The following is a 15,627-nucleotide window of genomic DNA, read 5'->3' on the forward strand; positions in this document are numbered from 1 at the left end:
ATCTTCAGTTTAAAAAAAAAACCAACTCAGTATCTGTGAAGCACAATAAATTGTGTTATGCCTGTATTTACAGTACAACCAACAAGACTCATCTAAAATATGTTGAGAGCGAAACAAACCTGTAAATCAATAATTAAAAGGTAGCCCCATGGAAAAGTAGGCAAAGTATTTAGCACTTCACTAAATATGAAACCCAAATGATCAAAGGTATTTAATATAATTAATCCGAGAACTAAATACTTATTCTGGTTTTGTTAAGTATAATGGAAAATTAATAGGAATCTAAATGTGAATAATAGCTAAGCAAATACTTAAGATTTCATCAGGTGATAGGAATACCATTTGGTATTCATAAATGATTTTTAGAGCGATGTTTATAGGATTACAATATATCACAAAGTTTACAGAACATTATCAGTCCCACTTTGATTATATATATGTAAACATAAATTGTATGAAGGTTGGAAATACTTTTAAAAGTACCTGTGTATGGGTGATGGTACTTGGAGTAATTTTAATGACACGTCTTTTTTACTTATTTGTATTACTAGAGATCCGGTGCATGAAATTTGTGCACGGGTCGGCAGGGTCCCCTCAGCACAGCCTATACCCTCTCCAGTCCGGGACCCCTAGGGGGATGTCTGACTGCCGGTTTAGGCCTGATCCCAGGGATTGGACTTAAACTGGCAGTCAGACATCCCTCTCATAATCTTGGATCATTGGCATATGTATTTTAACAGCAAAGGATTTGTTTTTTGAGTTTTTTCTAAATTATATCAAGAATGCTTGTGTTTTGTTTTGTTTTATTTTTGTATTTTTACTTTGAGTGGGATATTATCTGACAAATTCAAAAATACATATGCTGTAATTGGTTTTGCTAGGACTGCCAAGAACCTTAGAGATAAATTTAGGATTCATTGCTTATCCATATATTCTTTCACCTAACTATTGTTTTTAGGTAATTATCCTTTTAATTATTTTTGGAAGTAGTGTCAAAAATGTAAGTAAATATGCATAGATGCAAGTAAATATATATACTTATGCACACATAAATGCATTCCGACTGTACAAATTTGATGTATTAAATTTCTTTTAGCCAACGAATGGAATCTTCTTGAGCATGTTTCTTATTGTTTTGCCATTGGAATCCATGGCTCACGGGCTCTTCCATGAATTGGGTAATTGTTTAGGAGGAACATCTGTTGGATATGCTATTGTGATTCCTACGAACTTCTGCAGGTACAGTAATCTAGAATGTAAAAATTAGTAATAACTACTTGACTCTTAATATTTTCTTCATATTTGTATGACAATAAATATAAAATATAGCACATTTTTTCAAAACTATACTATTTTTAAAATATAAAAATATAATATTTTAAGTGTTTAAAGCCTTTACTCTCAGTAAAATAATAATTTTCAGTGTTCAATTTATTTTTTTCTTTATAAATGTGATTAGGTTATATTTTAACTAGAAATCGGGAAATATGAATGAATTTTCTAAGGAATCAGTATTTTCTTTGTTTAAGAAAATTTCCTTTGAAACAGCATGGTAAAATATAATGGAATGTAAACTAGATCTGAGGGTCCTAAATCCTAGTTTTTATTTCCTTAGGGAAATCCTAACTTCTCTGAACTACAGTGTCTTTGTCTAAATGCAGATGACAATACCTATTCTGCCCATCTCAGAAATATTATGACGAGCTAGTGAGAATATAAATATAAAAATGTTCTGCCCACTGGAGAATGTCATACAAATACGAAGAATTCAGAAGATTGTCAATGTGTGTGTGTGTATGTATGTATAAATATATATGTATCTGTATACATGCAAATATATATTTTGTATATATATATATATATATATATATATATATATATATAAATATATGTAATTTATTGTAGCTTATTTCAAAATTTTTTATCCCAGATATATGGTAGATGTCTGAATCTATAAATATTGCTACATTGTAACTAAGTACATTTGAAATAGAAAAAAATGAGTTACTTGCAATTAATTAATCTTGATGAACAAGTATTCATCAGACTTTCATTGCGGTGAAAGAAACTTGAAATTTATCTAATTTTAAACATTTGGCATAAAAACCCCAATAGACTATTTGTATTAAATATTTTCCTCCATATTAAAGGTTTAATAAAAAGTTGAAAATTCTTATTAGAAGTAAAATAAATAGATTTATTTTAAAGTAAGATGTAACAGCTTGCAGAAGGAATATGTGGGAAAAGTAATTTGCATGGTTAGATTTTTATTTCGTTAGTTTTTATTTATACATTTCTTCTTTTACTTTTTTGTTATCGTTAACTGATATAAATATGGAACAAAATGTTTTTTTCTTGTAATGAAAACTAAAGTATTTGAAAGCTATTGATAATACATGAAGAAAAATGTAAAGTTTTCAAAATTCCTTTTCTAGATAGGATTAATGATTTCCCCTCCCTCAATATCGATTGTATTTTGATTCTGCTAGTTGTAGGACTTGGTTTATCATCTTTATCAGAGTGTCATTTTACAATTGTTTAGGAACAGATTTAGGTCTTCAATTAGTATTTAGTAGAATATGACAGTTTGACTAAATATTAATAATTGTTTTTAAATGTTATTTACTAATAGGCAATTTCTTCTATAATTTATTATCTTAGGTTAGTAAAACTTGAATACAACTTTATGAAGATTCCTTTTCAATATAGGCATTAAATAAGTATGTAATTTAAAGTATTGCTTTTATACTTTATTTTTTTCTCAAGAAAGAAAAGTTTTTATTATAGTCCCCACCCATGTTCTTGAAACACATTGTGGGTAAAATTAGTATAATTTTGCTTTTAAAATGTCTTGTTCATTGCCAATCATTTGATGAGAAGATATAAATAAAGAACAAAGAATGTAGTGCTGTCTACATGTGGAGATATATTATCCCACCTTTTAATTTGGTTATTCTTTATTAATAAGAAATAAAATTTTCAAGAAACTAGGCTTTGATTTTCAAAGCTTAGTTCTTAGCATCAAGAAGCTTAGAAAAGGTGATTTCTTAAAAAAATCCTGCCATTTAGTTAGCAGAAACTATTATGATTCTTAGATAATTACTTATAAGTGAAGGATAAAAAATATGATATAAAATGAATGTTTCTTAAACACTGAAATAATTTTTTTTCCTTTTCAGTCCTGATGGCCAGCCAACACTTCTTCCGCCAGAACATGTACAGGAGTTGAATTTGCGGTCCACGGGCATGCTCAATGCTATCCAAAGATTCTTTGCACATCATATGATTGAGACCTATGGGTGTGACTATTCCACCAGTGGACTGTCTTTTGATACTCTACATTCCAAACTGAAATCTTTTCTTGAACTTCGGACTGTGGATGGGCCTAGACATGATACATATGTTTTGTATTACAGTGGGCACACCCATGGTACAGGAGAGTGGGCTCTTGCAGGTAAAGTCACCCTGGCACTTTCACTGTTGTGAAAATACACCTGGTGTAGAAATCTGTCCTTCACAGGGAAACATTACATTTTTAGAATTCTGTTTTCTACTTTACAGTTTACCAAGTATATATATAACTTTTTTTCATTTTTCTAAAATATAATACCTATATTTATAGCATAATTTTAATAATCTCCAAAGGTTTTGAGAATTGTGTCTTACACTTATTAGAAGAAAAAAATGTTTGATTTGATACTTATAATCAGTTTCCCTTTAAATTATTTTGAGAATTATTAAATATAATACTTTTCAGAAGCTGATTAACTAAGTTGACTAGTACTTTTAAGTCTCTTAATGTTATGAATACTGAATTTAATAGTCTTTTACATGTAGAGTTTTATTTATCCTAGAAAGCTCAACAAAATTTTAAACAGAAGGTGATATGGTGCGAAAAGCACTTAGGTCAGGAGACCCTGATTTTGGTCCTAATTTGCCATAATAGTGTTATTTTAGGCAAGTTACTTAACTTATCTTGGCCTTGAATCTCTCATCTATAAAATGAAAGTGTGATATTAAATTTCTCTGCCAAGTGAGAAATGAGATTTCTCTCTATATTCTATGTAAACTAGAGGCCCAGTGCATAAATTCATGCACGGGTGGGGTCCGGTCATCCTGGCCCTAATCGGGGCAGGTTTGAGGTGGGCCTGCTGGGGGCGGACGAGACACGGGGAGGGTGGCCAGCTGGCCTGCCCTGATTGGGGTCTGACCAGGACCCCTCTGACTGGGGGAAGAGGCTCTGGGCAGTTGGCCAGCGGTCCCATCCCTGATTGGGGTGGGGGTTTGATTAGGGGTGTGGCTAGCTATGGGGAGTGGCAGCTGGCCCCACCCCCAAATGAGGTAGAGGGGCCGATCGGGGATCAGTGGCTTGGGGGAGGGTCTCTGGGAGGTTGGCTAGCCAGCCCCAACCCTAATTGGTGTGGGTGAGTCGATAGGGGGCAGAGCAGGCTGTGGGGGAAGGGCCTCAGGCAGTTTGCCATGCCCTGCCCCTGATTGGGGTGGGAGGACCGATCTGGGGTAGGGCCGGGCCAAGGGAGGGGCTGCAGGAGGTTGGCCAGCTAGCCCTGCCCCCTATTGGGTTAGGGAGAAGATCAGGGGCAGTGCCAGTGGGGGAGAGGGGCTGTGGGAGGTCGGCCGACCTGCTTTACACCCGATGGGGCCAGTTCAGTGGCCACAGTGGGTGTCATAGCAACCAGTAGTTCCAGTTGTTACAGCATTCTGGTCCCTGGCTTTTTATATATATAGGTGTATTTGTTGCTCTCACCAACTATAGGTCAAGGGCTTTGTCTTATAAATTATTTGCTTAGCTCCTAGAACTGGCACATAGTAGGGGGATCCTTAAGTAATTGGTAGATGGATAAAATTAAATGAATCATGGAAAAAAGGAAACTTTCTTGCTTTAGATTAGAAATACTTCTTTTAGGTATAATCATATCCTGCTTTTTTTCATAAAATAATTTTTATTTATATGAAGGACCAAACAAAAAATAAAACAGTCAAATATCTAAGTAGAAACAGATACTCAGATCAAAGAAAAATAATAAACATAATTATTATAGAAAGGCAGAGCAGCCAATACATGAACTCCAGAAGGAAGGAAGGAAACTCCATGTTAAAGTAGAGATGATTTTAAATCACATGGTCTCATAATTTCATACCAGATTTGTAATTAAGTCTTTATCATAAAAATATTTTTATAATTTTTCTTTCTGTAAATAAATAATGGATAATCCAATGTATGTCTAGGAGTAATGGTGAACTAACTTTTATTTATTGGGCACATTTAAAGCACAGCTACTATGCTTGCTATTTCATACACATTAGAAATAATCTTCACTTGAAATCCTTTGAGGTAAATACTCCATCACTTAAATTTTTCAAAGGATGAAATGAAAGCTAAAAGTGGTTACATAACTTATCTGTTGCTCATGCTATTGATAAGCGAGGAATCGGGATTCAGGGCCACATTTGCCTGACTCCTAGAATATGTTTTTCCCCACTGTACCAAGTTGCCACCAAAGGAAAAAAACATGAAGGTAGAAAAATGACATATTCTGGTTAAGTAGATGTTTTGTTAACATGGTTCACCCATTTTCAAAACATTAGAATGTAGAAGGTAGTCAACATTAAAACTACTTGAATATAATTTATAAAATCATTTTCCTGGCCTTAACTTTTTCAAAAACCTCAGAGAGAAAGGGAGAGGGAGAGAGAGGAAAAAAAAAATACACAAAAAAATAAAAAACATCAATGATGAGAGAGAATCACCAATTGGCCACCTCCTGCACACAACCACTGGGGATTGAGTCCACAACCCAGGCATGTGCCCTTGACTAAAATCAAACCCGGGACCCTTCAGTCTGCAGGCCGACACTCCATCCACTGAGCCAAACCAGCTATGGCCTGACCTTAACTTTTTAATAACTCAAAATAGAAAACCTTAACTTTTTAATAGCTCAAAATAGAAAACAACTCTTTAATTTAACCTTTATGGCTACTTTAATTTCAGGTAAAGATTAGCATTCTGTGTACTTCAGAGCATAAGAGAAAAAGTTGTAGTCAAAAGATCTTTAGAGAAATAGATCTTCAGAGATTATTTGTTGAAAACTTAATGCAATCCTACCTAATGAGAGAGTAATATGCAAATTGACCATCACTCCAACACACAAGATGGCTGCCCCCATTGTGGACACAAGATGGCCAGCAGGAGAGGGCTGTTGGGAGGGACCAGGTCTGCAAGGGAGGGCAGTTGAGGATTATCAGGCCAGCAGAAGGGGGGGGGGGCAGTTGGGAGGGACCAAGCCTGCAAGGGAAGGCAGTTGGGGGCGATCACGCTTGCAGGGGAGGGCAGTTAGGGGTGACCAGCCTGGCAGAGGAGGGAAGTTGGGGGCGACCAGACCTACAGGGAAGGGCAGCTGGGGGGACCCAGGCCTGCAGGGGGTAGCAGATGGGAGGCACCAAGCCTGCAGGGGAAGGCAGTTAGGGGTGACCAGGCCTGCAGGGGAGGGCAGCTAGGGGCAAACAGGCTGGCAGGGGAGCAGTTAAGCATCAGTCAGGCTGGCAGGGGAGTGGTTAGGGGGTGATCAGGCTAGCAGGCAGAAGCGGTTAGGGTCAATCAGGAAGGCAGGCATTCGAACAGTTGCGAGCCAGCAGTCCTGATTGTGAGAGGTGTCCCAGATTGGAGAGGGTTCAGGCTGGGCTGAGGAACACCCTCCACCCCATGCACAAATTTCATGCATCAGGCCTCTAGTGTTGTGATGATAAACTGTTTCCAAGTTAAATGCGGGAAAAGGCATATTTTTATGGTCATGCATAAATCCTTAGTTATTTTTAAGTTTTATAAGAAAGTAATCTTAAAAGTAAGCTTGCTGTTTAGGTAAATTTATTAATATAAACTTTTTTTTTTAATCTTAAAGTTTATTTCAAGTAGTTTTTAAAAGATTGCTTTGGAAATAAACTCTAGATGTTCAGTTTACTTGTATTTAATCAGCATTTTCTTTTCCTAGGAAAAGTAAATAGACACCCCAAGATAAATATTTTGTGTGTGTGTGTGTGTGTGTGTGTGTGTCTGTGTCTGTGTGTGCGCATGCTCGTATGTATATGAGTGCGCATGCGCATGCACACATCTTGTTAAATTTTTATTCACTATCAGGAATTATCTGTGAAGAGTTAAAAATGCTGAAGTATGAGTTTATTTTAAGTAAATATTTAGAAGTAACATTCTGGAATATTATCTTTATAGTTTTTTGAAGTATGTCACCAATAAGCTGACCATTATGGAATGCCTCTGTTAGCCAAGATTTGTTCCAAATAAGAAAAGCAGTCATAGACAGAATGTGTAAATTTCTTTGTCAGAGACTTTGTTGTAAAAAGTAAAAATAACAGTGGAGAGACATAGCAGTCCTCCTCATAATTCAGCAACTGTGTACTCTCCAGGCCTGGGGCATCTGGCCCCCTTGCTAGTAAACAGGTTGAACAGGCCCAGAGGCTGAGCCCCCTTTTCAGTCAGTTCTGGCCCTCGCCTGCCCCAGACATAACCCTCAAAGGCTGATTCTACCTCAGAGAGAGTATTGAATACTGCTCTGAAGAAGATGCTGTAATCCCATCTAAACCAGTGACAAAGCACTCCACGCTCTGAGAATTCTGTAATAGTTACCTTCTAAAAATCTTTAAGTAGAAACATCATATCTTGAGTTAGTATGTTAAGAGCAGGTCCAGAACTAAATATCACTGTGAGAAAGAAATCTGTATTTGCCCTTTATCCCATACCTTTACTTGCAGTATTTCTTAGAATATGTAGTTGTCTTACATTTATGGGGTTTTCTAATATGAAAACTGGTATTTCTGCTTCACGGCTTGAGGGTAAAAGACAGTGATGGCTGTGATGAGAGAGAGAAATCCTGGGTGGGGCAAACGAAGGTTTGCAGTTGTAAGTACTTGAAACACAGAGTTTATTCTTGTATTATTATTATCATACTAGAGGCCTGATGCACAAAATTCATGCACGGGGATAGTGTGTCCCTCAGCCCAGCCTGCACTCTCTTCAATCTGGGACCCCTCGAGGGGCATCTGACTGCCCCAAAGAAGTGGGCAGTCGGACATCTATCTCACAATCCAGGACTGCTGACTCCAAATTGCTCACTTGCCTGCCTGCCTGATTGCCCCCTAAACACTCCCCTGCCAGTCTGGTTGATGTCTAACAGATCCCCTAAAGCCCAATTGCCCCTAACTGCCCTACCCTGCAAGCCTGGTCACCTTTAACTGCCCTCCCCTGCAGGACTAGTTTCCCTCCCCCCAACTGCCCTCCCCTGCTGGCATGGTCACCTCTAGCTGCCCTCCCCTGCAGGCCTGTAACACACCCCCCTCCCCTCCAATTGCCCTCTCCTGCAGGCCTGGTTACCTCTAACTACCCTCACTTATAGACCTCATTCCTCCAAACTTCCCTTCCCTGCTGGCCTGATCTCCCACAACTGCCCTCCCCTGCCAGCTATCTTGTGTCCACATGGGGGCAGCCATCTTGTGTGTTGGAATGACGGTCTATTTGCATATTACCTCTTTTTTTTTTTTTTTTTTTTTTACAGAGTAGGAATATTGTTTTTTCTAGATTGACAGGTTGTTTTTTTTTCTAGAATATTACAATTGTTTCTCCTTTTTTCCTCCCATAGCTCCTCTCCACCCAGTTTCCACCCTCCCCCCCATTGTCCTCATCCATAAATATATGATTTTTGTCCAGTCTCTTCCCATACCCCCCACACAGACACTCCTTTCCCCCTGAGAATTATCAATCCACTCCGATTCTATGCCCTGATTCTATTATATTCACCAGTTTATTCTATTACTCAGATTTTTAATTCACTTGACTTTTAGATCCACTTGTTGATAAATATGTATTTGTTGTTCATAATTGCTATCTTTACTTTTTTCTTGTTTTTCCTCTTTTTAAAGAACACCTTTCAGCATTTCATATAATACTGGTTTGGTGGTGATGAACTTCTTTAGCTTTTTCTGATCTGTGAAGCTCTTTATCTGCCCTTCAATTCTGAATGATAACTTTTCTGGGTAGAGTAATCATGGTTGTAGGTTCTTGCTATTCATCACTTTGAATATTTCTTGCCACCTCCGTCTGGCCTGCATAGTTTCTGTTGAGAAATCAGCTGATAATCGTATGGGTGCTCCCTTGTGGGTAACTAACTGTTTTTCTCTTGCTGCTTGTAAGATTCTCTCTTTGTCTTTTGCTCTTGGAATTTTAATTATGATGTGCTTGGTGTGGTCCTCTTTGGATTCCTTTTGTTTGAGGTTCTGTGTGCTTCCTGGACTTGTAAGTATTTCTTTCATCAGGTGGGGGAAGTTTTTGGTGATTATTTTTTCAAATAAGTTTTCAGTGTCTTGCTCTCTCTCTTCTTCTGGTACCCCCATAATTCTGATGTTGGTAAACTTGAAGTTGTCCCAGAGGCTTCTTACACTATGTTCAACTTTCTGGATTCTCTTCTTGCTTCTCCAAATCTTTGTATTCCAAATCTTTGACTTGATTTTTGTGTTCCTCTAGTCTGCTGTTGGGTGTCTGTATATTTCTTATTTCAGTCAATGTATGTTTAATTTCTAGTTGGTCCTTTTCCATATCCTTGAGGGTCTCGTTAAATTTATTGACCTTTTCTAGGAAATTCTTGAAAAACCTTATAACTGTGGTTTTGAACTCTATGTCCAATCGTTTGTTTTCCTCCATTTCTTTCATTTGTGATCTGTTTCCTTGTCTCCTCATTTCACTGCTTCCCTGAGTTGGTAGGGTAGCTTTGTGTACTAGGTGTCCTATATGGTTCAATGGGTCAGCCTCCCAGTTGCCTGATGTGGACACTCTTGGTGCACCCCTTTGTGGACTGTGTGTACAGCCTTGTAGTTAAGTATTGATTGTTGTTGGTGTCACTGGGAGGAATTGACCTCCAGGCCAATTGGCTGTGAGGACCTGCTGTATCTATAACGGAAGAATTACTGTGCTGGAGACAAGTTTATGGGACAGGACTTGTTCCAGTAGGGCTTTGGTGCTCACTGAGTCTGCCTCATGAATGTGTCCCTTATGAGAGTGGTTGAAATCTGGTGTTGTCTCACACAGACACTAGATACACTAGTTTCTGGATCTCCAATGGGGTGCAGGTTAGCTTGCATATTACCTGTTTATTATATAGGATTATTATATAGGATTTCCCATAGGAGCAAGTGTAACCTACTTTTATCTACTTTGTAAATGAAAATAAGTAGATAATCTGTAATGTACTTTATCAGAGACAAAGCCTTTATAATGCAATATCAATTACTTGAAATGCATGCGATGGCTGTTATCTAAGATAAATGTTAAGTACTTAATATCTGGGCCAAAAGCCAAATGAATTTTCTCTAATTCATAGAAGAAAGCAAAGCAAAACAAAATAGAAGAGATATCATTTAAAAGATTTTAATGCTGCTTTACATCTCTTGTTGATATTTAAAGAGCATATATATATATGAAAGATTGTAGAATGTGCTGAAGAATATTTATTGAAATCGTTGTAAAAGGCAAATTAGGGGTGTTTTATGGCAGATAGAATTTGTATAATAGCACCTGTAATCTGTTATCCTCTGGTCTCTAGAGAAATATAATAGAATTGGCAGTAATGAAAAGTTAGCATTTCACCATTTTTATTTATTTTTTATTTTTTTAAAATATATTTTATTGATTTTTTACAGAGAGGAAGGAAGAGAGATAAAGAGTTAGGAACATCGACGAGAGAAAGTCATCGATCAGCTGCCTCTTGCACTCCGCATTGGGGATGTGCCCCAACCAAGATATGTGCCCTTGACCAAAATTGAACCCGGGACCTTTCAGTCCACAGGCCAACGCTCTATCCACTGAGCCAAACCGGTTTTGGCTTCACCATTTTTAAAAATATATCTTCAGGGAATATCTATGCCCTAGCAACTATAGTCCAGTGGTTAGAGCATCGGCCCACATAAACCAAAGGGTCTTAGGTGCAATTTCCGGTCAAGAGTATGGACTTGGGCTGCCAGTTTGTATCCTACTCCCTGTTGGGGTACATGCAGGAGGCAACCAGTTGATGTAGCTCTCTCACATCTCTCATCGATGTTTTTCTCTCTCCTCTTCACTCTTTGTGAAAAGCAATGGAAAAATATTTTCAGGTGAGGATTAACAACAACAAAAATTAAACTATAGCATGTTAAAACATTTTTCTAATTATAAAAGTAACATATTCAATGTAAAAAATAATTGGAAAATATTAAAAAATATAATAAAACCACCTGAAATCCAAACACCCAGAAATAACCATTGCTATTATTTTTATAGATATACTTCTGTATCATACTTCTATCCTAATTGCATAGATAATTTTGTTGTCATTAAAATTTCTTAATAGATATCATCTATACTAATAAAAGGGTAATATACTAATTAGACTGGACATCTTCCAGACAAAGCCAGAATGACAGGAGCTGAGGCAGAGGCAGTTAGGGGGTGATCAGGTCGGCAGGGGAGAGCAGTTAGGGGCGATCAGGTCAGCAGGCAGAGTGGTTAAGGGTGATCAGGCAGGCAGGTGATCCGTCAGGAGCCAGTGGTTCCCGATTGCAAGAGTTGCAGGCCGGGCTAAGGGGGGACCTCCCTCTCCCGTGCATGAATTTCATGCACTGGGCCTCTAATTTTACCACAAAGTTCCCTTCCCCTCATTAGATGTTACCATCATTTATTTCCATTCCCCCGGTTGTTTCAGATTTTACACTATTTTAGAAAACAAAGGGAAGGAAATCATTATATATAATTTTTTGCCCCAATATCTACTCTTTCCTTAGGATAAATATCTAGAATTAGGATGATTGTATCAGTGTATAATTGAGACAGAGCCAGGACCAGGGAAATGTAAAGATAGATGTCAATTGGGTTGGCCATGAAATTTAAGAGGGTGCCAAAAATCAAATAATCAAAATAATATTTTAATGTAACATTTAAAAATCAAAGTTAATGCAAAAGAAACTATCCACAGTGAACCAGATGGAAAGCCTTTTAACTATAAGATAGGTTTATAGGTCAAATTTATTTACTTTAGAGCTTTCTGAGTAAACTATTTTTAATCATTCATTGTTTTTCATATATAAAACTGATTTTAAAATAAATTCATTCTTGGTAGAGGGAGGAAGAGTTTCTTCTTCATCCAGTAGATACTACGTACAGGATAGATAACATTATTTTATCAGGGGTGCACAACAGGATTGGCAGATATTTTGTGTAAAGGACCACATATTTTTGGCTTTTGGGGCCATAAGATGCCTGTTGTTGGAACTCAGCTCTGCTGCTGTAGTTGAAAATATCCTTAAATGAAGATTAAAAAGGAAAAAAGAAAAGCACCCATAGACAGAATGCAAATGAGTTTATTTACGGAAACAATTATATGAAATGAAAATTTCATATTTTCCCATGTCACAAAATACTCTTTGTTTTTAATATTTTTCAACCATGTAAAATCAATCCTCAGCTCTCAGGCTATATGAAGACAGGTAATGGGCTAGATTTGGACCATGAGCCATATTTGCTGTTTCTGATGTAGAAGAATGTAAGCTTTCGTTTATAATTTTATTTTTTTCAACAAATACAACTTTATAAAGTAATTTTTTAAAGTAAGATTGCATTTATTTATTCTCACCTGAGGATATATTTTTCCATTGAATTTTTTTATCTAGAGAGTAGAGGAGAGGAGGGAGGGGAACAGAGAGAGAGAGACAGAGAGAGAGAGAGACAGAGAAACATGGATATGAGAGAGAGACATTGATTGATTGCCTCTTATCAGGTCCCAACTGGGGCCTGCTATCAAGCCTGCAACTGACTGTGCCTTTGACTGGGAATCAAACCCAAGACCTTTGGGTCTGTGAGCCAATGCTCAAACTGGCCAGAGAAATAATTTTCTAAATTTATTGTAGCATATCCCATTTAAAAAAATTTTTTTAATTGAATATATTGGGTTGACATTGGTTAACAAAATTAACATTCCATTTTTTATTCGAGTAATAAGGATGTTTTTTTGTTGTTTTTTGGTTCTGGTTTTTTTAACTTGAAGTTGAAAGTTTGTTTTTGTTTTTTTTAATCTTCTAAGAAAATACTTTGAAAAGAAGGCTGTTTTTCTACCCTTATATTTAATTTCCAAAATTTATAAAAAATACACTTATGACAGAAGGGTATTCTTATTGAGAGGATTCAGAAATTTCTCATTGAATTTTCTTTTGTTTATAGGTGGAGACATACTACGCCTTGACACGCTCTTAGAATGGTGGAGAGAAAAGAATGGTTCCTTCTGTTCTCGACTTATTATTATATTAGACAGTGAGAATTCAACCCCTTGGGTGAAAGAAGTAAGAAAAATCAGTGACCAGTATATTGCAGTGCAAGGAGCAGAGATGATGAAGACAGTAGACATTGAAGAAGCCGACCCACCACAGCTGGGTGACTTTACAAAAGACTGGGTAGAATATAACTGCAACTCCAATAACAGCATCTGCTGGACTGAAAAGGGGCGCAGAGTGAAGGCCGTGTACAGCGTGTCCAAGCAGTGGAGCGACTACACTCTGCACTTGCCCACGGGCAGCGATGTGGCCAAGCACTGGATGTTACACTTCCCTCGCATTACATATCCACTGGTGCATTTGGCTAATTGGTTGTGTGGTCTGAACCTTTTGTGGATCTGCCAAAGCTGCTTTAGGTGCTTGAAAAGATTAAAAATGAGTTGGTTTCTTCCTGCTGTGCTGGACACAGGGCAGGGCTTTAAACTTGTCAAATCTTAGTTTGAAAACCAAAGTAGAATATTATTAAGAGTTCATACTACCAGTTACCACTAATTTGCCAGTTTTTGTACGTTATATTCTTATTTGTGAAAAATATCCTGTTACTTCTGTAGCTGCTCTCCCTTTGTCTTTTCTTAAGTAATTATGGTATGTAAGTAGTTGGGAATAAACATTCTTTTATACTAAAAGTATGTAGAGATTCAGAAAATTCTGACTGTGAATGCATGAGATGTAAAAGTAACAGTGCACTTTGAGATGTTTGCATTAGAAAGAAAACACTTGTCTATGCTCTGCAGTGAAGAATTAATTACTCATGCCTTATTTTCTAGGCATAGACCAGGATATTTACCATTTAAGGAAACTGAATTTGCATACAAAATATTTTTTTGTGAACAGTAGGGTTTGTGTCCCAAGTCCATTTGAAAAATTACATACTTTTTCTTGGGAAAGAAAAAAGTCTACCTGAAATGCATGCAAAATTTGCTTTTGTCCATTACATTCAGGTGTCTTGGCTGTGACCTAGCACAAGTTACTATTTAGATTTAAAATTTTTATATAGGTAACTAAGAGGCTAGAGCCTAAAAGTTGCTCCTTCGTGAATTGTTGGGGCCTAAGAAAATACAGGCAATTTTAAGAGTCTTTTTCAGGGAACCATGTTTTTTTAATGAACAATGTTTTCACTACAAATTTCTTCCAGATAAGTTGTCTTCCTTTTCGAAAAGTAATCTTATAAATTTAGCAATTTCTTATTGATTTAGACTATTTGCAATTTTCCAGAAATTATTTCGATCTCTATAAAGTTAAAGTTGCTTTAAAATTATTTTTCAAATCTCCATTAGTGATAACATTTGTATGTTGTTTTTTTTTTTTTTACTGAAGGTGAAAGGATTGGAAACATTTTTCTTGTAAGATATTATGTAAAAATGTATTTATATTAACAATTTTACCTAAGCATAATGGTGAGGTTGTAATCTTTAAAACTTTTTTCAGTGTTTTGTCTCATTAAAGCAAGCACTGGTCAGGATATCTTCCAAGGGGTAATTTATCTTCTATTTCCTTCTAGTAATCCTCACAATCTGAAGTTTTATCTCTGGGAAATACAAAAAGGGAGTATAGTTAAGTTGGGGTATAATCTAATTTTTGATGTTTAAGTGGTGTCACTTCTCACCATCAAAGCCATTCTTCAGCCTCAGAGAGACGAAATTATGCCCCCACCATTTTTTATCTGGTGACTTGCAAACTGAAGTTTTAGTTAGGAGGAAGTCACTAAGCGTCAGGGAACTTGTATACCACTATCTATGCAGCATTGTTGTTATGGTCTAATTATTTCTGTGCTTTGAATATGGTTTTCCTAATACTTTGAATAAAATTTTGTTAAAAATTTTTTATTAATGAGCAAATAACAGTTATTGTATGTTCTAGTATATTGCAAGTGATAGTCAAAAAATGCATTTGCTTTAGAGTTCATGGTTGATAGCAGGTGGATTTGAAAATTTCTTGGTTAAGTGTGTCTATATCATCCAAATGAAATAGTATTGTGTTTTATTATTATTCAGAAATAGTAAAACAGAAAAGCCAAATGTTAAAATATGAGTTTATAGCTACAAAAAAAAAGTTAAATTAATGTTAAGGAAAACACCTTTTAAATTTCTGAGCCAATATTGAGCAAATTAAAGCTTTAAAGCATATCTCTTTACTCTGAGAGAGCCAAATTTAAAGCTATATTCTGCATTCTTTATAAGTATTACGATAGTAATAAAAATCATATTCAAAAGGTAGAAGGCACTTTCACACTCACAAAACTAATGTTTT

At 36.4% G+C, this 15,627-nt stretch overlaps 1 protein-coding gene across 3 annotated transcripts in view; it reads left to right on the top strand.

The window, feature by feature from the left end:
* Nucleotides 1-15,218, top strand: part of TMEM168 (transmembrane protein 168) — a 26,009-nt gene extending 10,791 nt beyond the window's left edge. For all 3 annotated transcript variants that reach the window (XM_084896209.1, XM_084896208.1, XM_084896210.1), the window contains 3 exons: nt 1,097-1,239; nt 3,180-3,454; nt 13,268-15,218. In XM_084896209.1, the coding sequence (XP_084752335.1) occupies nt 1,097-1,239; nt 3,180-3,454; nt 13,268-13,815 (966 nt within the window). In that variant the 3' untranslated portion in view covers nt 13,816-15,218. The remainder of the gene's footprint in view (nt 1-1,096; nt 1,240-3,179; nt 3,455-13,267) is intronic.
* The last annotated feature ends 409 nt before the right edge of the window (nt 15,219-15,627 follow it).

This window comes from Pipistrellus hanaki, assembly GCF_964339955.1.
Source record: "Pipistrellus hanaki genome assembly, chromosome: 10".
Classification (NCBI taxonomy): Eukaryota; Metazoa; Chordata; class Mammalia; order Chiroptera; family Vespertilionidae; genus Pipistrellus; species Pipistrellus hanaki.